At 40.6% G+C, this 25,825-nt stretch overlaps 2 protein-coding genes across 5 annotated transcripts in view; one reads left to right on the top strand and one right to left on the bottom strand.

Annotated features, from left to right (window-relative positions):
• B4GALNT2 (beta-1,4-N-acetyl-galactosaminyltransferase 2 (SID blood group)) overlaps positions 1-3,057 on the top strand; it is a 32,929-nt gene extending 29,872 nt beyond the window's left edge. Inside the window, exon 11 of the mRNA XM_073004364.2 lies at positions 13-3,057. Coding sequence (XP_072860465.2) covers positions 13-224 — 212 coding nt within the window. The 3' untranslated portion in view covers positions 225-3,057. The remainder of the gene's footprint in view (positions 1-12) is intronic.
• The window catches only part of IGF2BP1 (insulin like growth factor 2 mRNA binding protein 1), a 106,689-nt gene continuing 83,666 nt past the window's right edge, over positions 2,803-25,825 (bottom strand). The window contains exons 13-17 of one of the 4 annotated variants that reach the window (XR_012088639.2): positions 23,751-23,882; positions 22,908-23,021; positions 13,473-20,868; positions 10,382-10,462; positions 2,803-8,771 (exon numbers count right to left, since the gene is read on the bottom strand). Coding sequence is in view for 1 of the 4 variants with exons in the window: in XM_020814726.3 (XP_020670385.1) it covers positions 20,776-20,868; positions 22,908-23,021; positions 23,751-23,882 (339 nt within the window). In the remaining 3 variants the exon portion in view is untranslated. Of the gene's footprint in view, positions 20,869-22,907; positions 23,022-23,750; positions 23,883-25,825 lie in introns of all 4 variants that reach the window. The other 3 variants (XR_012088638.2, XR_012088637.2, XM_020814726.3) reach the window with 3 other exon arrangements.

Genomic DNA, 25,825 nt, shown 5'->3' with positions numbered 1-25,825 from the left:
CTTTCTCTTCAGAATATTTTATGGATGGACTGGGAAGCTTACGGGTCGGCTCTTGCAGTCATGTTGTCGTGGGTCACCAGCCACACAGGCCTGCAACAGACCCAAAGGACCGTCATATTGAGGAAGTGTATGGAAGATTCCGGACCAAGACAGAGAAAGAGACCCGGTTTAAGCTGGCTTTACATTACTTTAAGAACAGGATGAAATGCTTCACAAAGGGATGATGACAACCATTGTCCAACTTTGTTGCTCGTCTTATGGCTCCCCAGATCTGACACTTTGGGGCAACACTGGACTGAGCTCAGACTGTGATCTTGTTTTAAGGACTATTATTTTCCTGGAACCAGACTCTGACAGAATTCTAGACTTGGTGAATAAAGACTGATGTTTATAGTTCTGGAGTTTCCCTCCGTGGAAATTTGTGCAGCCGGATCATGAAACAGGAGTCTCACTGCTTTTCCTTGCCCCCTGGTTCCTTAAGCAATTACCTCTGGATGCTTAACAAACCTGTGGTTTTTGTGTGGCAATGGAGAAGCCATCTTGTACATGCTGCATGTAAAAGACATGGTAACACAAGAGTGATCAAATGTGACCAAATGTGGTATTGTGGTATGTTTCTATGTAGGATACTCCATTCCTTCCCATTACCCTTCCTATTGTGTCCCTTCCTCACCAACCTCAGACAGACAGCATTATTTGTTCTTGGCCCTTAGTGGGCTCTGATGTGATGTGAAAGGATTACCTCTTTGGGTCTCATTCCCTATAAAGTTTTACTTTGCACTTTCTCAGAAACCGGCAATCCCCCAAACCTATATTTGCTTCTGTCTTGCGTGTAAATGGCACGTTTTTAAACTGCACCAGGATCGATATCTAAGGAATATGTGGGCTTTACACAATACAAAAGCAAGGGCAGGCAATACCTTTATTAGACCACTAAAAATACCAGTAATTTAAAAATAAACAAAACTGCTAGGTTTCAGCCTTACTTTTCTTCCTCAGGCTGTGTATGGTGCAGAAAAAAACATGGAAGTCCCCAAAATCATGGCAGATGTCTGTACCAGGTCTGTTTCTTAAAAGTGAGCTCCAAAACAGGAGGTACAAACACAAGTCAGGAGCCTAGCTTTCAGATTTCGCCTCAGTAGCCTCTGGTTGAACCAGTGGAATTTACCTGATGAAGAAAGAGTTTAGAAAAACTCCCAAATTCCCCCTACAGCGTGGGGAACTCTGGGAAATGTAATGGAAAATAGCAACTTGTTCCAGCTCTGACATACTTGAATGAATTATATTTGAAACCAACAAATTTAGTCTACTAGGCTCTTATATACTACTGCATCTTGCAGTGGACCTTGTGCTGCCTGGATTTTGTTCCTTGTTTTTCAAAGCTGAGTTACCTTGGGAATAAAGAAACTGAATGATAACTGTTTTTTTAAAAAACATAGGTACACAGTTGATACTTATAGACTGACTTATAGTTAAATTTTATAAAAAGGCCAAGAAGCTCTATTTTCTACCTCCTTTCATTGGGATTTTGAGTAAAAATGTTTTAAATTAAGATTTTGGTTGTTCCTTCATTTAGCAGACGAGGCAGAACACAAAAATATGAGACAACGCAGTCTCACCAACCCTTCCTTAGCACACAGATCTACAGTGTACCTCATTCTGTAGTAAGAAGTCATTCTAGATATATATTTAAGTAGAAAGAAGTATCTTTGCTCACACTTGGTACCTTGTGGTTATAGCCAGAAGGACAAAATGGAGTCTCCTGTATGCAGAGAACTTCCATGGCTATTTCTTAGAGGATGGTCAGGGAAGACGACAGCAATCCGCAAAACAAAAGTAAGTCCAGGTAAACAGGAAGGGCTGACTCCCAATGGCAGATTGGAAAAAAAAACGTTACCAGTCAAATTAATGGCAATGAATGGGGCTGGAAACCGCAGATAGCCAGTGTCATACAGAGACATAAGCTTGCTATTTTTTAAGTTGCAAGAGCTACTGGTTAAAAAGACAGATGGTGCAGAACTTTTTATTGGGCATGTGGCCTGGGGCAGTGGGGAGGGAGAATTCTAATAGAGCTTGGTTTTAACTGAAACATTTTAAAACTAAAAACCAAAGCTTGGGAATTTGTTTTTGGACCACAACTTCCATAATCCTCCAGCCAAACAGAGCTTTTGAGAGTTGTAACCCAAAAAACAAACTTTTGCAAGTTTGGAAACATTACAAATGCTGTCAAGCACTTCTAAGTGACTAATGTTATCGCTATTAACCACCTTGATACCAACTGTCAGATGGGACAGATATAATTCTAAAGACAAAATATAATAGGACTGAACATGTGGTTTTGGCCTGTAGAACCAAGGATGGGGTGGAGGAGGGCATGTGGCTATTACAGGGAGGAGTGCTGGATTTGAGATGAAAAAGGTCAAGACAGCTGCCTGAGTAAGGACCAAATGTGCCTATCCAAGCAGTATGAGGATGCTCGGCTGTGTGGTTAACTTGGGTGGTTGGTTGCCTGGCTCTTCCCAAACGGGAAACTCCAGTGGCTGTGAAAGGTCTCCAGTTTCAATACTTGGAACTCTTGACATCACCTAGGATGCTTGCTTGGAAGATGATGGCACCCAAGATCCCTTCATCTGTTATTTCCGGCTTTGCTACTTTTTTTTTTTGTTCAGAGCTCAGTTTCCTGATCTACCACCATATGAGATAATCACAGTGGAGGGCCAAAGGTTTGGTGATGGTAAAGACCGCACTTGAAAGTGCAATAGAAAATGTTAAGGATTAAATCAGAGCAGAAACGGTAAGATATTTTGTTTAAAATTCTTCTTTTATTTTTTTAAAAAAATGACACAGTGGAGTAAAGCAGTTTGTGGCAAATATCAAGCTGGAAGAAAAATGGAGCCAGAGTCCATCCATTATCACAACTTTGGATCTGAGCCAACTAACCTGCCTCATGCAAAAAGACAAGGGGATCAAAGGACAGCGATTAGAAAGAGAAACTCAAAGGGAGAAAGGGTTTCAAAAAGACGTTTTTTAAGCAATTGACCTAAAAGAAGAAAACAATGTTTAAAGAATACAGCCTTTCAATGACAGGGTCTGAATTCACAATGATTTCAATGGCTTCCAACAAAAGGGGTTTGACATGCACTTACAATATCGTATGGCAAACAGATTCCTTTCCAAATTCACACAAGTTTCTTTTTTGCTTGTATTGTTTTGCATAATCACTATTTATCCAATATGATTACAGCAGTTGGCTACTGTGATACAGGAGAGAATCAGGACCTCCATTAAAGTAGCAAAATAGTTTAATATGAGATCATCAAAAAAGTAAACTGGAAGTTGCCTTTTTTTTCCCTTGCCTGAGATGGGTTTGAAGAAACATTACAGAAGTTTGCGGACAGCAGGTCCATCACAACAGGTAGCAGCCATAGTAATGGGATTGAGCTAGACCACCAGATGCTGGTGGTAAGCCACAGGAAGTGGCAACTCAGTCAGGTCCCTTGCTGGGAAGATTCTCAGAACCAACTCATTGGTGGTTTTGGAATATTCTGCTCAGAACTCAAGAAAGTTACTTGTTAAAAAGAACAGTTCTCTGAATCCACCAGCCAGAGTGGCCAATTCTGGGAGCTTGCAAGCTAAAAATAACTTTTCTGTGCTCTGTCTTGGTTAAAGATTACGGACCCAGCAAGACGATCTTTATGATTGCTCCCGTTCTCTCTGCGTCAACTTGGTTTGATAAACCATTGTAAAAAAAAAATCCATCAAGGTTTTATGTTTTTATAAACACATTCAGCACCCTTGAAGGAGATAAAAAGATTTGCAAAAAAGCTACGCACTTGTGTGTCTTAAGGCACAATTCAATTAACTGCTGGTAGACAGAATTTCTGTCAGCGCTTATGCCAAGAATGTGGAAAGAATATGGGTGTGATGTGTTCCAATGGGGTTATTAGGAAAAAGAAAAAAAAACAAGCATGTGTACTTTAAAAACAATAGTCATAAAAGAGAGAGAATGGTTGAGGTTTCAGGGCTCTTACAAACTAACAAAATACTTCAAAAAGACAATCAGTTAATCAGCTTGTAGAGGAGAGATGGTTTATACCGCCTCACAGAACACATGTAGTCATCCCAACAGTTTATTGTTGGTGGCGTATGGCCATGAATGGTTTCTACAGGGCTCTCATGCTCTAAACTGTGTTGCCTTTGTCTACCTAACTGCCTTGGCAGAGTAACGTGAAACAACTAGAGCCCATTTTACAGACTAGACACACTGAAGCTGAGAAACAGACCAACCATTCTTATCCAACAAATTTACTCACACAACGAAGATCTTCAGTAGTGGGCTAGCTGGGGGCGGGGATGGCCGAGCAGAAGAGAACTGCAGCTAACAACAGGGTTATGTTTGCAGCCTCGTAGTAATCTGCAAGTAGGAATGTTACTTGTTGGCATGCTGTTCACTGGAGTGTCCAGCACATTTGCAGCCTTTTGGCTGCTCCCATTGCTCAATAGGTCCAATGATCCCATGCCAAAAACCTGAACATGGTTTTGCTCAACAATGCATCTACTGAGACATGCAGTGGCATGTTGGCTATACCAGGTGTTTGTTGCCAGTGTGACATGCCATCCCCTCAACCTGTGTTGCAGACAGCTTGCCTCTAAGTCTGCTAATTCACTGACCTCTACAATTCATCAAGTCTGCTTTAAAATGCAGAGAGCCCATAGTTCCTATTTCTTTTTATTTATTTTTAATTTTAAGAAGAATATTTCTTGGAAGGGAAAAAAGTATTTTTTCCCCTCAACACTACACAGCATGTTGTATTATCACTACCTATTTATTTATTTTTAATCTACTGGTGCTAAGAGGTAGATAAACAAACATGGATTGGTTATATTCATATCATACGTCTATATGGTCATCATGCCCTCTGGATGACATGAAGTGGAGCTCAACAGGCACTTTGAAAAGGGTGCTGGCAGACAACACAACTGGCTGAGAAACTGGGAGTTTTGACTTAAGAAGCATCCAATCTGACCTAAGTCAAAAGACACCTTACTGGAGCAGGATGCCAGTGGTGGTCTACCCTTTGTTTCGGACGTACAGTGTGCAGAATGGCTGTGATTCAAAGGGAGAGTGTCAGACCATGGCTTAAATTCCTACTGCCTGGGGGCAAGGGGAAGCCCACAACATACCTGGCAGGCAGTCTCCTGAAAATTAGAACTGAACTTTTGAATTTAACAGAGCTCTTAATCAGGCTTAGCTGTTTAAAACTAAACTTTGGGGGGGGGGGAGACAAAAAAAGGTACAGCCCTAAAAACATTATTCAAAGCTTTGTTCAGGAGGCTGGAGCAGACAGCAGTTCTGGTCCGGGAAGTGCAGTCCACAAGGGCAAAGAGGTCTCCAGATGTGCTGTGAGACAGGGGTTTTTAACCCCCCAGTCTGTGGGCTTGCCAGAACTAGGTTGCAGATACGGATCTTGCCCCCCGCATGCACGGGGGGGGCATGTCATCCATGCAGAGGGCGTCACACACGCATGCGTGACACCCCCCCGCAAGCACAACATGCCCATCGTGCAAGTGTGACCTCCCACATGCATAGAGCTTGCTCCCCCCCAGCCAGTCCATAGCCCCAAAAAGGTTGGGGACCGCTGCTGTAACTGGTTGCTGGATGTGCGTAGGTAGGTGTCTGGGAGCATCACAGCCTGCTGTTCCAGATTACAGCAACTGTTCAGAGATGTTAAACATCTAAAGTTGGATTCTTGCAGACCTATTAATATTTACAGTAGACCCCCCTGAAATAAATTGTAGTAATTGCTAACTTTAAATTATATGGATTTAAATGGGTCTAGATCTGGATCCAACCCTTAATCCTTGTAGAAGGGTTCAGCTCAACATAGCCTTTGGCAATTTAGCAACCATGGATTAAGGTATTACTCTTTGGCCATCACAACACTGAGGGAAAGCAAATGACAGAGAATGCAAAACTAATCCTTTGCTGTAATAGGAAAAAAATCACTGTGCTTTTTGAATGAGAGGTATTTTTTTCTCTCAATCCAAAACTTGTTGGTATATGTAACAAGAAAACATTATATTGAGAACAGACAAGAAAATGCCACTTCTGAAAGCCATTTAAAAAAGAAAGAAAAAAGAATTCCCCAATACTTCCCCCTTCTGACACTCTCCCTTCAGTACCTATATATTTTTAGGTTTCTGGTCACAGCCTTCCAGCTAGCCTGGCAAACAGCATTTGCTTAAACAATGAGGCAGAGAATGGGAAACCAATCTTTGCCAGACAAGCACTGATGAGAGCTAACGAAAGAGAATGCTCTCTGGATAAACAACGGATGCCTGAAACTGTGCCCTGCTCTGCCTGTACGCCAACCACAAATCAAAGAGGTATGGGTCTTTGAAAAATGTAAGAATGAAAGATTCCATAATGGACATCAAAGCAGCAGGATTCAAATACACATTTAAACTACAACAGGGTAGCAATACTGTTGGTCTGAATTTTGCTTTATTTCAATAAAGGGGAGGGAATGAATAGCCAAAATGTGATTAAATAGCTGGGTATTTACCTCCTTTATCAAAAAGAGTGCATGAAAGTACACAGAGACCTGCTTGTTTAAGATAACCTCCAAAGGAGTAATATTAATACGCCTTCTCCTCTCACTGTGGATGTTTCATAAAATGACACTTGGCATGATGACGACCAGCTATTTCTATGGTTCAAACAAATACACAAAGATCACTGCTGTCTAAATGTGGTCTATACATCCTCACCTTCTGGGTAGGCAATTTGGGGCCTCCCGTATTCCATTACATTTCTACTCCCAGCATTCCTCATCACCTGCTAAGGCTGCTGGGTCCACAAAATTTATTGTCCACAGTCTAACAAAATTTGGAGGGTCCCAAAAATTCCTGCTCTGGCAAAGCATGGCCCATCTTCCTGCTTAATTACCATGTCTATTCAGAACTTCATCGCCTAAAGCAACTCCTAATCAATTCAGCTTGACAGTACTTTCAATTGAATGAACTTTCCATGCAACATGCCTTCCCAATGGTGGTACAAATGCTACTTTGCATAGTGGCTCTTGGGTTCACAGGATGCTTTTAAACAAGCAGATCATAATTTGTTCACACAATTCTTCTGTGTTTCTACACTTGTTTTGGACTGGTAGGATGAGATCATGTGGGCATTTTTCAAACTCTCTTTCAGAGGAACTGAAATCCAGATCCGTAGTGCCTTTCCATGTCTCAGCAGTCTGTAAACATTTTTTGGACCACTCCCTCCAAAATCCCTCCAAACAGCACAGCCAACAGTCATGCTAGCTGGGAGAATTCTCGCACAGGTAATTTAAAACAGCAACACCTCCAAATTCCGGATCCAACCTCTCCTGAGGGAGTTGCAGATCAAAGGAAATGGGTTCCCCTTCCTTTTTCTCTCCAGCAATGGTGCAGTAAAATAAAGCTTACTGAAGATGTTACCTCAGTTTAAATTGGAGAGGCCAGACTATACAAAAGAATGGACTCTTGAGCTTCACAAGGAGATCAGGATACACAAGCCTGATCTTACGTCCTTCTGAGAAACTTCTGCAGAATAATGCTTTTGTTCACTTCCCATTCGCTCCACTAGACCATGTTCAGGAGAATTTTACCCCCAACTCTACACTTACAAAGATGTGGGCACATTCCACTGAAATTGACAGAACTTCCTTCAGGATACCCATGCAGAGTTGGGAATGTTACTTAAATACATAGGATTGTAATGTTAAACTGTTTGCAGCAATTACATTTAACATCCTCATAATTTGGAAGCTTAGGCAGAATTTCTTGAACAAATCAAAAGAGTAAGATATACTGCCCCCTGCTAAGAAAATGCCAGCCAATATCAGATTTTTCCCTGATCAGTTTTCTATCTCCTCAGGCTTCTGTGACTGATACATTTAAATTAAGCTATCTCCGATTCCTCTGTCTATTAATATGAATAAAGCCCCTCTCCCCAACCACCCTGAATAACAAACACCACACATGTAAGAGCACATTGAGCACTTTTAGAGACTTTGAATGAAAACAGGGATGCTGTTTTCTGAAGTATTGTTTGTGACTGTGTTGTTAAGTGACAAATCTATTCTACTGAGTCTCACTAAGCTGGGGAAAATGTCAAGCAAGTCACATATTACATTCTAAAAGATCAAGGAAGTCCAGAATAAGTGCACAGATACTTAAGCATTACAAGGCCATGCTTCTGTACTGGGCATCGGGAATGACAGAACCCACTGGCAGAGCACCTACTTTGCATACAGAAGGCCTCAGGTTCAACCTCCAGCATCTCTAGGTAGATTAGAAAACTGGAGACCTACTGCCAATTGGTTTAGTCAGTACCAGGTTACCTGAACCACTGGTCAAATTTGGTTTAAGGCAGAGTCCTGTTTCCCTGTCTATTCTGTCAAACGAGTCCACACCAAGAGCTTCCCCCCAAAACAAACCAAAGGTGGTAGGTAAAACCAGGTATAATTCTGGCCAATTAAAAAAAAAAAGATAAACGCTAGATGAAAATAGACCAATTGTGGCCAGTATCACCAGTTTTCTGAATGAAACACTTCAGCTGTGAAATCTGGTGTGCAGATCATACACACAGAGGTTTCCCTTGTTGCAGAATGTAGGGTTTTGGAGTGAAAACTCAGCAGATGTAAAGCAGGTGGCATTTTCAGCTCTGCCACATCTTGGCCAAACCGGACCCCAAAGGTGGATTCAGTGGATCCGTGCACTCTGCAGTATAGCTGGGGAAAGCGAAATAGCAGCCATCAGCCCACACTATACAAGCTACTCTTCCTTGAAACATCCACCAAAAGTGGTAGGGAATGACAGATGATTCTAAACTGACTTTTTTCCTTCTTCAAGGCTTGTGTAGGTATATAGTCCCAGAGTGAATTAGAATCACTCCCCTCTCTCTCACACACACAGACACTCACACATACACACACATACCAGTTTTTTACAATTCATATCTTACTGTTCAGTTTGAGGTAGTTTCTGCATATGTAAATACCTTAACTAGTTAACCCCTGCATATCCTCAAAGTAATAAATGTATAACAGAGCATCTCTTCAATATGTCATACTAATTTCTATCTGTCCTATGTCGTTTAAGGAGGAAAGAAGAGAGCTCACTGCATCTCTCAAATGATTGCTTTTGAACTCCTATGACTGCCTGACCAATGGTCAGGATGTGGTATTTGTGATTTTTTTGTTGATGTTGTTGACACACAGGTACTTTTAGGTGGCTTATGGATTAGGATGACTTGACAAATCTCAGTAAAGATTTAAAAAACAAATAACAAAAAAGTAAAGCCAGTTCCTAGAACTTTAACGCATTCAACATTTCATTCCAAGAGAACTGAAGTGTGAGCACAATATCAATGTTCCAAATCCTATTAGATGTTAAAATGATTTCACTGTGTAGCTACATTTAAAGTTTCATTTGGAAACCAGAAAACACTATTAATTATAGTTTAATAATAATCATGTGCTGTCAAATTAATTCTGACATGTTTTAGGCTGCATATATATGTCACACATTCACTAACAAAAAAACAAAACAAAAAAACCACCTCTCCTGTTTGTTTCTAGGCCTCCTGGTCCTACTTAAATTGTGTAGCTATGTGCCATCACGTCAGAAGCGACTTACAGCAACCCTAATAGGGCTTTCAAGATAAGTGAGTTATTTAAAGAGTGGTTTTACCACATCCACTCCCTCAGTGAGCTTCTATGACTGAGCAGAGACTCAATCCCAGGCCTCCTGAGTCCTAGTCCATCACTCCATCCATTTCAGCACACTGGATATCAGCTACTTAGTACCTGCTAAAAACTACCACATTTCACTCAGAAATAGTCTGAACAGAATTTCCTATGATAATGGCAAATTTGCCCTGTACAATTCCCATGTTGTGCCACTGCCAATACTTCCAACAGTGCCAGCCACTGAAATACTTCTCCCAGGCTGAACGATTTGTATAAAGGTAAACAGGAGAAGAAGAGAGCAAAGACTCAGCTCCACCGAGGAAACACTTACATTCGATAGGTAGAACATGGTTCAAATAGTGTTAAGTTTCCATGCACTGTTAATTTTAACTCTATATTAAAAGAACCCTAGTCTCGTCAAAGAACTGCAGTTCCAAAGCATGGTGGGTGCTAAGAACTATGACGGTTAAGGCAGTTGGGGGGTGCTACGTCAGGGACAAGGGGCAACATTTCCGGCTGCTTTAAGAGGCTATCTGCTTTTCTCATCCTGTGTCGTGCTATCAAGCATAACTTCTTTCTATTAATGAGCATAGTTTGGAAAAAATGTTTTGGAATTCAACTGCCAGCCATAGTCATAATAATATACACACCTGCAAAATGCAAAGAAGCACAATGGGAGCAGGAGTAGCACTAGTTCAGCCTCAGTGTTGATATATAATGGGAACATATGCCTGAAAACAACACCCAGAGCATGAAAGTAAGTAGTTACAAATATTTTGTTGCCTGTAATTATTACTTTCCCCTCCCATAACTAAGGCATACAATTAAGTTACATAATTCTTGTTACTTGTCATGTAACAATAGTTTTTTTTAGTTACTTTCAAATGTACTGGGGTGCAATCTCATTGCATGACAGGTGAAGAATATAACACAATTTGTGTGCTGGACTACATTACACTTTGTGCTCTGCTATGGGTGTTTGATATGACAATGAATAGGCAGGAGGAGGGCCTCCATTTCTACCACAGATGCAAGGTCTGTAACATTCAAGAATTTATTTGAAAAGTAACTATTTTAGTTACCTTTAAGAAGCAGGAAAGCAAATTACTTTTAAACTATAATAGTAACTAATCATTGGGGGCTGTTAAACTATAAAGATCAGGGTGGGGAACCTCTCAGGTTGTGAGGGCATACTACAATGGCAACACTCAGATCAACTGTGGGCCTCACCCTCTGACACACCACCAAATGTTGACAGCATGGCAGCAAAGGCAAACCACTGCCATTCCACTATAACACTAAAGGACACATATAATCTGCAACATATATTCTCCTTGGCAGAAGTTTACTTGGGAAGCCAACAAATGGATCCCTAACAGAAAGGTAATCAGAGAAGTTATTTCTCTAGTAGAAATGAGCTATTCATATTCAATATATCTGGGGATACAAATACAAATAGCGGCACCACAGGTGCCACGGAGGCCCATTCCCTTCCCCCATAACTGGCTGGTCCAGTCACCAGTCGCCACACAGTGTTGGGGTCCTTCGTCATCACCACACCAATGTGGGGACGAGCCAGGTCAGCGCTTCTCTACCTCCCTGCGCAGCTGACCACTCATCAGCTAAGCAGGGAGACTTCCCATCCCGCCTCCTTGCTGGAGTGGTTGGCTGCATGGGGAGGTGGGGAAGCACCGGCTGGGCGATTGGTGAGTGGACTGGTTCAGTTCTGGGGGGAGAGAATTGGCCTCTATGGCACCTGTGGTGACACTATTTGTATCTGTATCACCAGGGATACAAATATGAATAACCCGTCTGTTCTCTAGCTATGTTAATACTTCAGAAAAAGTAAATTTTCTGTTTATCTTTTTATTAGGAGTCCAATTTTTTGGCTTCCCAAGTAAGCTTCTGCAAAGCAAAGGATGTGGAATAGAGTATCGGTGTCCCTCTGAACTATCCTGTAAACATTTTCACATAGGCTTTTATGGTTTCCATATCATTATGTCATCATGCTTTCAAACATTAGAAAATGTGCAGCAAAAATAGGTGACAGCTTACACATGAATACATTTCTGTAGCATTCCTTCTATATCAGGAAAACTTTTCAAATCCTATTACCTTTTAAAGAGAAGCCACTCAGGTTTTCATATCTTTCTCCCTTTCCACAAGTTATTTGGTATGATAAAGTGTAAATGTACATCAGACTTCCTCAACCCAGTGCACCCTTGAAATGTGTTGGACTACCATTCCAAACATCCCACACACAGCTGCACTGAAAAGGAATGGTAGGGTAGCAATTGCTGTCCCAAACACATTTGGGTGACACCCAGTGGAGGATGGTTCATGGCAGCACATTAGGTTTAAGGAGACTGGGGAAGTACAAAGCTGCCTCTGCCTTTGTAAACATTCAAAATGGTGCCAGCTGTGACAGGAGGGGACAGTTCTATGTTCTAGAGCAAGGAGGGGAGAGTTCTATGTTCTAGAGCAGTGGTGTCGAACTGTGGCCCTCCAGATGTTCTTGGACTTCAACTCCCAGAAGCCTTCACCACCACCTCTGCTGGCCAGGATTTCTGGGAGTTGAAGGCCAAGAACATCTGGAGGGCCGCAGTTCGACACCACTGTTCTAGAGCCAGATGAGAGATAGAATCTATCCAATTATAATTTCTATTGAAATGCTATAATACTATATGGTAGAGCTTGGAACAGCTAATTTTTGGGCTTCTGGATTACAAGTATCAGACTCCCACAGCTGGCAAGGTCACCACAACTTGTGAGGTATTCTGAGAATTGTAGCTAGAAGAAAGTAACCTTTCCCCACTCCAGCATGGCAACTAATTCAGCTTCTGAATCAGAAAAGTGTAGAAGCTCAAAACTACAACTATCTGAGCAAACCTTACGGATGGTATACATAATTAGGCTTCAGTGGCACAACTGGATAGGCTCAAACTCCAATGCTCATGTATGTTTCTTTTAAAAATGTTTGAAAGCAAAAAACCCAAAGGATAAATGCAATTCCTATTTTCAACTAGGACAGGCATACACTGAATGAATGGCACTTGCCTCACGGAATCAGTGGATTGAGTCTAGGTGGGAATAACAACTTGAGCCAGCATTTTTTAATGTTTGTATCAGCTTTGGACAAGTGCTTCATCGCGGCAATATCTAACTGCCACGGTCATCACTGATATTCAAATGCTAAATATAACCAAATGAAAACAAAGGTATGTGCCACTGGTATAGCAGCTTGTCTCCCAACCAGTGTGTGTGAAATTCTCACAGCCATTAAGGGGGCTTGTGGGGTATTTGTAATTCAAACACCCAGGCCAGGATATTAAAACTGCCTATCTCCACTAATTAAATTGAATACTTACTTGGAAAATGGCTAGGGTCCCCCCTCTGTACTCTAGACAAACATTTATGCATTTGGCAGGAAATTTTAAAAGACCATAGCAACAATTAGATTCTAATAGTACTAGGGTAGGGCAGGGTGGGGGTGATTATCCTTTCATCCACTCCTGTAAAAATACAGTTTTTGAACCAAATACCAAAAATTGCTTGCTGTTGGGAAAAAAAACAACACCTGATTTGCTATGGCTGACGTCTGAATAAAAACAGTTAAAATAACTTTCCTATGCAAGTCTGTATTAAAAGCAAGAGAAGTCAGATATAGAAGCTAGGTTTCCCTCTCTACCCATTTTTCTACAGGAGAAAGAGCAACAGATGCATTTAAAACAACATTCTCACCTCTTCCTCAATTTATAATCCAGTCATGGTTTTCTTTTCAAAAACAGAGTATGTCACAATTTTCTGTGCTTATAAAGGGAGAAAAAACAAGGGGCTACATCAAAGTTTTCCAGCCAGGAAAATCAAATTTGAAACCCACATGTTTAGCTATGTTTGCTGATAAAGAGAAGTATGATAAATTTCATGAGTTGAGAAGCAGTGGCTTTGGGTTTCTATACCTCTACCACAAACCCTGAATCTTTAGAGAAAAAAAGATAGCCACTTTTTAAAAAAAGTATACATTTAGAGGCCTGATAAGGCCTCACTCAAGAACCCTAAATCCCCTGCTCAGATTTGGATGAAAAATCCCTAGGCAGGATTCAATGCTATGTTGGCCTTTTGTGAATTCACTTACAAGCACTGATCTTTGACAGTTACATTCAGAGAGGGTTATCAGCTCCAACTGCAATGGAGTATAATACAGCAAATGCATCTTTTAAGTAGAAATACCCCCAAAGCCTTTCAATCAGTGGCAGCCAGGGTTGTGTCTTGTTCTTGAGAATGTACAAAAATCCACACCAAAATTTGGCTCTCACTTATTTTCTTTTTTTAACAAAAACAATGGTCTGATTATCCTCAGGAAAATTGAGGTAATCTTTGTAAAACATTTCACAGCACCATAGCGGAAAAGAGGGCCAAATGTTTAGCTAGGTGAAGAGTTGGTTCTGATTCTTATAGGGTTGTTCCCGATCAGATCATCCACGTAACTCATACCACCATTCTGCTAACTGGCTTTCAAATTCTAAACATACTTAATTTGACTTCAATGTAGAGAGTGATTTTATGCAAAGTACACCATTCTATGGCTCCCTCTGGTGTGTGTTTGCAGAAACAGAGCCCATGGTGCTGGAGAGGTAAATATCTCCCTGTCACAGAGAATAGACACAGAACCGGTTGCTTTCCAGGGACTCCGCTTTGCATTTTGTTCCCTACCATATTATTATATGAGCAAACAGGATCACAGCAACACCTAGTGATGACATCTGTGCATAAGGAATCCCAGATTTAATATATACACAATGGGAATCCGCTATTATCCAAATACAAAAAGAAGCAAGAGGTCTTCAGGATGACCTCACACTACCTTCTAAATTAAGTATGCTTTGAATTAGCCAGTTTACAGAATAGAGAAATGTGTATTAGAATCTGTATCTTCTGAGGAGCTACACAACAGACACTGAAATTAAAATGTGCAGGTTCTAGCCCAGCCACACTCTTCAGGATACAATACTGTCATTTTGCAAAAACCAAACTGTTCTTTTAGGTGAGTGGGCGAGAGAAGTCTGCCATCTTTTCCGCTATGTCTGACGTCTCTGTCATTTTCCATAGAGAGCTCATAACACTGCCGACCTGCATAACAACTTCTGGCTCATAAGAAATTATGAAACTTAACTTCTCTTTTCATTAAAAAAATAAAATATTCAAGACTATCAGCTTTTTATATAAAATATCAGCAAGCCCAAAACAAAACAATTGCTGAGGTAACTTCATACCTTGAGGTAGCTTTTTTCCCCCCATTTTCCTCTCATTTCTTTTTTTCTTCCTCTTCCTTTCCCTTAAAAACACATACAGCAATTCCCGACCTTTCTGCACACGTCTCTTTGTTTGCAAGGTGTAAAAAAGGACAGTAACCACTTCAGTGTAAAACAGCAAGATCCATGCAGCCACTTCTGTTTAAATTCATATTCAACAATGTCAGCTGACTTATTAGGCACATGGAAGTCCTTTGGAACTTGATCTGCTGGCTGCCTTTCAGCCCAAAACATGGATCCCCAGGTTTCTGCAAGATCTTGGTTAAATTGGGATATCCACTGATTGAAATGGGAACAAAAGTCTTATCTCTGCCAGTATGCGAACATATACTGTATATATGTTCATATTGGTTATCGCCAATATATACATATACATATGTATATGTATATGCAAAGGTTAGTTTTCCTCATTACATATATCCAAAAGACAAACATTTGATCCATTAGAATGACATTGTTAACCTGAATGAATGTTGATATCAATGAACCTTTAGCCTTTAAAAAACACCTAAGTAGACCTCAAATTTCTGGCTGTTCTGCAAGATGCAGGCTACATCTGAAATATTTCAACAGAATTTTACTCCCAACAAGAGAACTTAAGACTCAGAAATCCAGTTCTGTTTAAAATACAGAATTGTTATGTGCCATCAAGCTGGAACTGACTTACAGTGACCCTAATAGGGCCTTCAAGGTAAATGAGATATTTAAGGAGTGGTTTTACTAGTTCCATACCTCCAGTAAGTTTCCATGGTTGAGTGGGGATTTGAACCCAGGCCTCCCAAGTCCTAGTCCATCACTCTATCCACTACATCACAGTGGGTATTCAAGACACAGGATATGTATATTCAAATCAAAAAGACTGTTATATCAGTCCTTTTCAAATTAAGAGCTTTGGACACAATTTTCTGTTCATTTACCCATTTGTATTTTTTATATTAATGTAAAAAATTAAAAGACCGAACATTTTAGCATTAACCCACAGCACATAAGAATTACTCTGGGGCTTGTGGCTGTCAAACCCAGACTGTGTTGTAGTACATGGGGATGCAGATGAAGAAATACTGCTTTTTCCTCCACAACCACAATCCATTATCCGCAAATTAAGCTCAATTTGTTGTTATAATCTTACAAGCAAAGGCAGGTGCATACAATGCCACTAATGTTTCAACATGAGGCACATTTACTCTGGACAGCCACTAGAATTCTACCAAATACATTAAATAAATGAGCACAGCTCTGACTGTTAAGATGACAATCCCGAGTACTCTTAATTTTGAGTCAAGCCCCTGGAAGCATGTGAAGGGGGAATTGTAAAAAAGAACATAACAGCCAGAGTTCATTGATGCAAAAACTTGTGCTCAGTGCAAGAACAGAAACCTAAAGTAGCATATTTTGGATAACAGAAATGTAAATTAATTTTGAGTCCAAAACACAGAAATATCAGAACTGGATTTATCTGAGTTAAAGCTTTAGTTTCCTGTAGGGTAACAATCATTGTAAGAAATCATAAACCTGTTTCAATGCAGAGACAAAACTTTGTTCTGGGCTCACTCAGGCTGCCAGGCGACCAATTCCCATCTTCCACAAATACTCACAAATCCACTATATACATTTTACACATTTTTCTTTCTTTTCAATATTCACATAAGAGTGACTGGGATCAGTAACCACATTACATTCTTCTGATGTCAATATTTGGTTATCGCCTCATGAAGACATTGAATATCTCTGTGGTAGAAAAGATCCCCCCTCCCAAATTAGGAAAGAGACTTATCCATTTAAAATAATGCTAATTTATTAAAAAATTACTTTTGGTTTCACTTTTATTCCTCTTTCTTTTCTTTTCTTTAACCCCTAGGAGAAACCCAAATATGTGTATGAATCCTGATTTAAAACACAACCTTTAGTCCCTACTGTAATTAATTATTCTTTTCCCCTGGAAGTTTCCACACATGTGTTTGTTTTCTACTGTACTACCCTGGTAGTAGTTTTAATGTGGGGCTAGGTCGTTACTAATGCACTCCTATACACACTTTACATGGGATTAAGGCCTATTGCAAGCCTTGCTCAATGTACAGGGCTGCACTGTAAGTACCCAGATCAGCCATTTTAAACGCATAATTATGAAAAACTAGGGAGTAACTTGCTCTGATTATAAGAGTGTGATCTGTGTGCACCAGTTCCCACATGGCCATGATTAAAGTCTGTTCCATGAAAGAGACATGACCTCAACTAATCAACAGGAAAATGCTAAAAAATCTTAAGAACTCTAATGCAACAGAATCAGAGATAAAGTTACTTTTTTGGAGTATAATTCTCAGAAGCCCCCACCCATTCTAGCCATTTACTCTGGGAATTGTTATTAGAAAAAAAAGAGTAACTCTCCCCATTTGTGAACACAACTGTCTATGCACTGTGACCTCTAGTCTTAACTCTCCACTTGCGCATCAACAGGCACACAGATTTCTGAGGCTTTCTGAAACAGGGCAATCCTCTTTTCTTTTTGGTATGCCTAAGCACTGAGGTTCCTATAAGCACCAGTCTTTTCAGTTCAGCAAATCCTTTCCCACCCCCTTAAATTCCTGAAGCAGAGCAACACTATGATGTGAGAAGAAACTTCTGAAATGGACAGAAATTCTGACTAATCTAACATACTGTCACTTTTAGGTTGTAATCCACAGTTCAACTGCTCCAAAGTAAAGACTTGGAAATCCAAGGTCTAAGCCAAGGACATTCCAGACTATATTACCTATAGTTAGATCATACTTTTTAATGAATATCTGATGTTTCACTGGATAGCATCCAACCAGTATAATGGAAGTGAAACATGCAGACACATTTACCTGGATATGTTTATTGGTGTCAAAGAGATGAGTGTGGGGACTTGCGTGTTTCTGACAGGGATTTTTCTATGGTCTGAACTGTCCAATCAAAAATTTGCAACCACAAAATGAAGAGAAAGCACTGGAGGAGAAAACACCTGCCAAAACATGGCAAAACTGACTTGCTCATTTAGAAACATACACATACTGTATTTTTCGCGCCATAAGACACACTTTTTCCCCACAAAACAGGGGGGTGGAAAGTCTGTGCGTCTTATGGAGCGAAGAAAACAGATTATATTTTCCTGTTTTCTTCTCCTAAAAAATTAGTGCGTCTTATGGAAGGGTGCATCTTATGGAGCGAAAAATACGGTACTTTAAAAGAAACATTGAAAACCGTGGCGCAGCCATACCTAAAACTTGGCATGCAACCTTGGATTTTTTTAAAAAAAAATCAGATGAAGGGAAAGACTAGGTTTGTGGATCTCTTAACCAAAAATCCAAACAAAAAGGAAGGTCAAACAGAATGGGTTGGATATATTCGCGAAGGCTTTCACGGCCGGGATCTAATGGTTGTTGTGGATTTTTTGGGCTCTTTGGCCATGTTCTGAAGGTTGTTCTTGAAGGAAGAACAACCTTCAGAACACGGCCAAAGAGCCCGAAAAACCCACAAAAAAATGGGTTGGATCAAGAGACACTTCCATCATTGAAGGAAACCCCTGGGATCTAACTCACAGTTTTTTAAAAAATTAACTAAAAAGAACTTGAAACTGGTGACTTGATACCGGTAGTTCATTATTGTAATTTTTCTATAATACCTTTGATACCATTTCTGTGTTCAGCAATTTTAATGACTCATTCCACCAGGCTTGCTCGTTAAGAGTTTACACCGTTGGTGTTCTTCATTACTTGATTTTCCAGTAATTTAAATACTTTCTCTGGCTTAAGACTTAAAATAGCTGAGCCAGGGAGTGAGTGAAGGAGTGAGAGAAAGAATGAATTTTCTTCCCTAATGAATGGCTTTTAAGAGAACTAACTCAATTTATCCCAAACCATGGTTAACAGCACAAGTCTACATGTGTCTACTCAGAAATAAGCAATGGTGGCTTCAACAGAGTTTACTTCTAGGCAAATAGGTGGACTTGCAAAGGAGGCTTAAATATTTTTGATGCAATGCTCTTATTTACAAACTGCCAACAACAACAACAAAAATCAGAAACCCAGATTTGTAGTGGGTTTTTGCAAACTATGATTTGAGATGATGCCTGAACTGACCAAAAAAAAGTCATGGCCGCTCCTCTAGTCCTGTAGTGCCCAGTTATGAAAGAAAAGGGAACAGTTAGCAAATGGGAAGCAGCAAGCTTTCCTAAACTATGATCTGCATAATTGTCCAGAAAATTGAATCATGATTTAAATTCTAAACTATGGGTAAACAAACCATGGTTTGGTATAAATATTTGAACTAAACCACAAAATATTTTCTAGGAAAGAGAATACCGAAACGGCAGGTATTGTCTTGTTCTACCTCCCCATGTGTATTTATTTTTAAGTCAACTGGGATCCCATGGCCAATCTGGAAGGAAACCTTCTCCCTTCCTTCCACATTGATCATTTCAAAGGTAACCCCATGAATAGGCAGAAACAATTATGCTAAAAAAATAAATCCATAAAGTGACAGAGAACCTCTCAAGAACATGTGCGTGTACCCTGGGGTGAAAAGCTGAGGTAAATTCTTCTTCTGTGTCAACAGAGCTTGGAAAAGGGTAATTTCCATAATCCTCCACCCAGAATGACTACTGTGGTTGGGGGATTTGGGGAGGACAAACTGACTCAAGCTTTGTGCAGTGGGAAGCTGAGGGCCTGTGGGTCTAGAGACATCCTTTGGCTTCCTTTACTAATCCCTCAAGTCTCAACATGGAACAATTTGGCATGTGGGATCAGGCAGGATCGCAGAACTCTTCACAGTTATTTCTATTTCTGAAACTGGTATGCAGAGGAATACATTTGGTGTCTGGAAATTAAACAGGACCTACTAGTAACCATGTAGCCTTGCTTGCCAGAAAACACAAAGAGCTTGAATAGAAAACATGTAAATCCCTCGCCCTCAGGCTGATTTTATAACCAAGGCAATGCTAGTCACAGCATCTTGCCCTAGTACTGTAGGGCTAGTACTGTAGGGAAAGCTCCAACTGCACAGGGATAAGTCTGTGTAAATGCAGACAACCAGTCCCTGAACAAGAGCAATTGACAAGTCACAAAAATCAACAAGAATTGGAATAACCAAAGGAGGGAAGGTTCACTGGATACTACAGTGCAGCCTTTGGGTGCCCTCCAGACCCACTCAGTATATTCAACGGCCCAAACATCAAGGAAATAAAAGGCTGAGGAAGATTGCCCTAGAGAAAGTGGTTCAAATAAACCCTAACATGATCTGCATTGGGAATGGAGGGGGGGATGCTAATTTGTGTGTGTGTGTGCCATCACTCTGGTAAAGGCACAACAGACTGCATGAGCGAACACTTCTGCCCTCTGGACAATCTCATGTCTTTTTTCATGTCTGGAATTCCCCCCCAATATTGGCTGATCTAAGTTTCGCCCCTGAAATAGATATTTGTGTGTTTTTGTGTGCATAAAAGCATACACCCACAGGATGCCTGAGGAGCCAATTAGAACTGCCTTTGGCTCATGAGACCTGAATTCACCCGTCTATAAGAAAATTACTAATACCCGCCTACGGTAAACTGATTCCCAGCCACTCTTAGGGTTCTGCACCAGCTCATCACTCTGCCTGGCTTTGTGTCATCCGTTGTCAATGTCATTTGTTTGTCCATCTCTCTCTTTCTCTCTCTCTCTCTCTCAATCTCTCTCTCACTCTCTTTTTCTCTCACACACTCAGGGTAAAGCAAATTCTTATTTCCTTCGTGCTTGTGTCTGGCTGTTCTGTCCCTTCTGATGCTGTTGTTTCACCTGAGCGAGGATATCGCGTATTTTGCGCTGCGCCATCTGGCAAGAAAGAGATGGGGAGGGGGAAGACAAACAAATTTATAGCAAAAAAACATCGGTCAAACACATGGTGGACAAATTTGCTCTTACAATTTTGGATTGCCTGCTGCTCTTCTCGTCTCCCCTTAGCACAGTGTGGACAAATTTAATAGCATTTAAAAAGCCATAGCTTGCATACATAAGTGAACATACATGAACATAAAAATACAGTGAAAATTCATATAAATATGTGTTACACGTGTCTGTCCATCTGTCTGTCTATCTATGTATGGATGACACCTTCCTAGGTACAGTATTTGCACTACAGGCAAATTAATATCTACAAAATTTAAGGGAATAACACCTCGTTCGCCTATCCCCACCAGGACTCTTGTGGTGCAGTGGTAAAACTGTAGTACTGCAGCTAAAACTCTGCTCACTACCAGGTTTCAATCCCAGGTATGAATGAACAGATAATAAGGGATGACTTAAGGCATACAGAATTTATTGGTTTTTAAAGTATGTTCGGAATATGACTAATCTCCTTTGGAAAGCTTCATCATATAGATTTTGGATAAGACTGTTATGGGGATGAGTGAGGTAGAGTGGGAAGCATGAATATATGTACTGCTTAATATTGTTAATATTTTCATTATTAATATTGTTAAAGTCATCTTGTGCTCTCTAGTGGTCAAATACATAATTTTCTAAGGATTCCTGGAAGAGGAGGTACTGCGGGAACTATAGTCCCCAAAAGTAACTTTTTCCACACACTGACTTAATCTTTTGTTTATTAAATTGATTTTTTTTTCTGGAAAAGGGGAAAGCCAGTTAATATACAAACATATATTTCATATACTGAGGATTATGGACTATATCTAATTATTAATCTCAGCCAAAGCAACCCACTGAATCAACGGGACTTCTTGTCAACATTTAGTTAAGCCTCACTGATTTAATGTGTATATTCTAGTTGGAACCAACAAATGGATAGTGTCTTGTAAACTGCATGAAGGGAGCCCTGATCTCAGTTTCTACTCCTCTACCAAAAATCCATTAGCCAAAGAAATTACACATAGGCCTAGTTCAGTCATGATTCAAACCTTTAACTCAGTACATTCTCGTCCTAATTCAAATGAGTCAGTTTGTCCTTATACCCAGAACAAGGATGATGTTTTAATTTAAGATCAGTTTAAATTTAAAATGTACTGGAACAAGGTAAAGGTAAAGGTAAAGGTTCCCCTTAACAATTTTTGTCCAGTCGTGTTCGACTCTAGGGGGCGGTGCTCATCCCCGTTTCCAAGCCATAGAGCCAGCGTTTTGTCCGAAGACAATCTTCCGTGGTCACATGGCCAGTGCGACTTAGACACGGAACACTGTTACCTTCCCACCGAGGTGGTCCCTATTTATCTACTTGCATTTGCATGCTTTCGAACCGCTAGGTTGGTGGGAGCTGGGACAAGCAACGGGCGCTCACTCCGTTGCGTGGATTCGATCTTATGACTGCTTGGTCTTCTAACCCTGCAGCACAGGCTTCTGCGGTTTAGCCCACAGCGCCACCACGTCCCTGGAACAAAGCAAAAGCTAAAAACCATGGTCAGAGTTAAAGTTAAAAAAAAATTAAACAAATCCCAAGATAAGAAACCACGAATGATCTTTGCTTATCAATAACCCATAAATTCAACTAACAGCGTTTATCCTACGACATCAAACAGTGGTTCAAACCTGGGAGCTAGTGCTTTCTAGTCATCTCTATCGGAGTGTGCTGAAAGAGAAGACGGGAGGACTTGAGTGAGATCAGGGACAGCTCTTGCATTGCAGTTTGGAGGGGGGCATGAGCTGCCTACACATGAGACTTAGGCTTTAGAGGTTATCATATACTGCTGAACCAACACTTCCATATTGTCTTCCATAGGCTTTAGAGGTTATCATATACTGCTGAACCAACACTTCCATATTGTCTAACCAGACCATAATGTTAGTACACTATATTTTCTAAAAAAAAAAAAGTTCCTTTCTCCTCTTCCATGTCAATGCAGCAACCTATTTCAACTCCTTACCTGGCTGGCATAGAAATGTCCAATGATTTTGACAATGACTTGTTCATTTTCATCAGGGGTTTGGTCCCGTGGAACAACTACCTCGGCTGCTGTCAGGTTCTGTAGTTCATTTACCTGTAAGTGGAAAAAGAAGCAACAATTAACTGAATTTAACCCTTTAAAAAGCGCCACAATCGAGCAGCTTTCTGTCACAATCCAACTGTGAAGCCATGCCCTATTTCAGCGAGGTTCAATAGGTTTGAAATTCCAGCCTGTTTGTGTTCCAACTTCAACCATGTACTTTTGTGTTTTGTAACTCAAACCATGATGTTCCCTGGCAGATGGAATGCTTAATCTTAAGACACACAACAGTACCTTTTTGCTAGGGGTAGGAGACTTACTCCAACATTTCAAGGTGAAGCCTTTACTTGAATAACAGGTTGATAGTTGTGAAGGCAGAGTACATTAAAAAGCCATGGCTTGTTGGTTCAGACGCCCAGTCTGCCCAAACTGTAGTTGGCAGACCAACTTCAAACCTTCATTTCAAACCTTCATTTCACTTGTTTGTCAGTGTTGGAACATTCCACCAAACCAAGAAACCATGACTTAGTCTTCTAGCCGTCTGTTAACTTTTAGCAGGTTTAAGTTTTAAGTGTGTACCCCAATATTAACTTTGGGAAGAATGTGCTTCAGTTGTGAGCTGTGAGCCTTACAAACACGGCACGTCTGAAAGGTCAACATTCAGGAAAATCAAACACTATCATCATTGGGCCATGATCATTCCATCTCTGATTACAGGAATCCTAGACATACTCAGCGGCTTGTTTCCTCGTTAACTCTTGGCAAGCCCAACCCTGCACTCACTGTTTTGCCTCCTTTGCCAATGACTCTCCCTGCAGCTGAAGCAGGGACACGGATGTGTGTCTCCAGTTTCACTTCTTCTTTGGGCCCAAAAAAGTTCTCTTCTTTAAGCTTTCCATAAATTCGCCCTTGAGCCTGGAAGGTGGAGAAGGAAGCGGAGACTAAAGAGTTATTAAACAATCAGATGATTGCAGGAGCAATCAGATTTTCATACAAAGTTATAGAACTTAGAACAGCTTTGCCCAATCTCCAAATTCGTTTTCATCTTTAGGATTTTAGCTATAGAAGGATCCAGACTTGGAGACTTAATCTGCTCTTGCTATGCAGCAGGTCTGGAGAATGTATGGCACTTCAGATGTCCACTCCATAGCCAATGTGGCTAATAGGAAGGTATGGTGTAGGTTGTTGTCCAAAAACATCTAAAAAATCACTGTCATCTCTAGAGATATACACAAATCTACAGAACATAACGGGCACCAGACCAAGGGAAATGCTCAAAGGCAAGAAGCTGTATAGTGATGCTCCGCATAGCGACGATAATCTGTTCCGAAAAAATCATCACTATGTGGATTCGTCGCTATGCAGGGCAAAAAAGCCCATAGGAACGCATTAAAACACGTTTAATGTGTTCCTATGGGCAAAAAACTCACCGTTATGCGGAAATCCTCCATGCGGCCACCATTTTCGCTGCCCGGTAAGCGAGGAAAAGGCGCGAAAACACAGCGGGTGGCCATTTTCTTTACCCGGCAGCCATTTTGGAACCGCCGATCAGCTGTTTAAAAAAACATCGCTATGCGAAAATCGGTAAGCGAAACACTTACCGATCATCGCAAAGCAATGTTTTACCATTAGAAACATCGCAAAAAACACATCGCTATGCGGATTCGGCGTTAAATGAGTCGCTCGTTATGCGGGGCACCACTGTATATGGTTCTCCTTCATGAGTTTTCAGTGTGCACACTGAAATAAATGCATATCTGCACCTTACCAATGGGAATCAACTGAAGACATAAAATGGATTCATAAAAGATACTTTTCAGAATAATGTGAGATTGCCTTAAGATTCAGTGGTACCTCAGTTTACGAACACCTTGGTTAACGTAATTTTCAGTTTATGAAGCAAAATCCATTGAAAATAATGCCTCGGTTTACGTTTTTTTTTCCAGGTTTTTTTTTGGAGTACGAAGAAAGTTTCCCCAGGATGCATTGTGCCTGGAGATTTGTAGCGTTGCCCCCATTCCTATGGCAATCAGTGTTTCGGTTTCCGAATTTTCCGCATTACATAATGTCCCATAGAACGCAATAAATTCGTAAACCAAGGTACTAAGGTAGTTTTGCAACATACTTGTAAGAAGCTGAACCTCAAACCTGACTGAGTTCCAGAGAATTTCTAGAACTGTGCAGAAATCACTAAGAACGTTCATTCTCCAGATTTGTTAAAAGTTAAAACAAATCCAGAACTCTGGAAGCATTATATCTGGAGATTATAACTCTTCGTTTAGTCAGTGGCAAAATATCCTCACCTCTGCCTTACAGCTTTGGGAATGGCTGTGCTTTAGTATAGCTGCTGCTCTGTTTTAACCAATGTTTGATGATGAACATGCTTTAATCTGTACCTGCACACAGCTTTGAGCAACATTAAAGCAAAGTTTAACAGATGCTTGCTGATTCCCTGAACAGACAGCTGTGCAATGCCATGCATCTGGAACTAACAAGGTTTAAATCCAACCATTAAACTCAGCCATTCTTAGCCAACTGACTGGATGGGACTCATTAAACCAACACCTACATAAATCCTACTGATGTAATGGGTCTACTCTAGCTGGAACTAAAGACAAGGTTTAGCCCTAGGGATGAAATGTGTGCCCACAGAAATCATAGGGGTTAAAGCACTGAAGAAGGAAAAAGAGAAATGGGCACTTTGTGAACAACATCTATCCCAGTCCAGATTTCCCACTCCCTTCTTTGGTTGTTTGTATTGCAGACATTTTCTAAACAGGCACATTCCTCTGTGGCAGCTATTTCAGACCATCTATGGCACTGTCTCAAAATTGCTGGCAAAAAGGTTTGAGAAGCAT

The sequence above is a fragment of the Pogona vitticeps genome, chromosome 6 (assembly GCF_051106095.1).
Source record: "Pogona vitticeps strain Pit_001003342236 chromosome 6, PviZW2.1, whole genome shotgun sequence".
Classification (NCBI taxonomy): domain Eukaryota; kingdom Metazoa; phylum Chordata; class Lepidosauria; order Squamata; family Agamidae; genus Pogona; species Pogona vitticeps.
The sequence above is the reverse complement of the archived record's forward strand: the minus strand, read 5'-3'. Positions and strand labels throughout refer to the sequence as shown.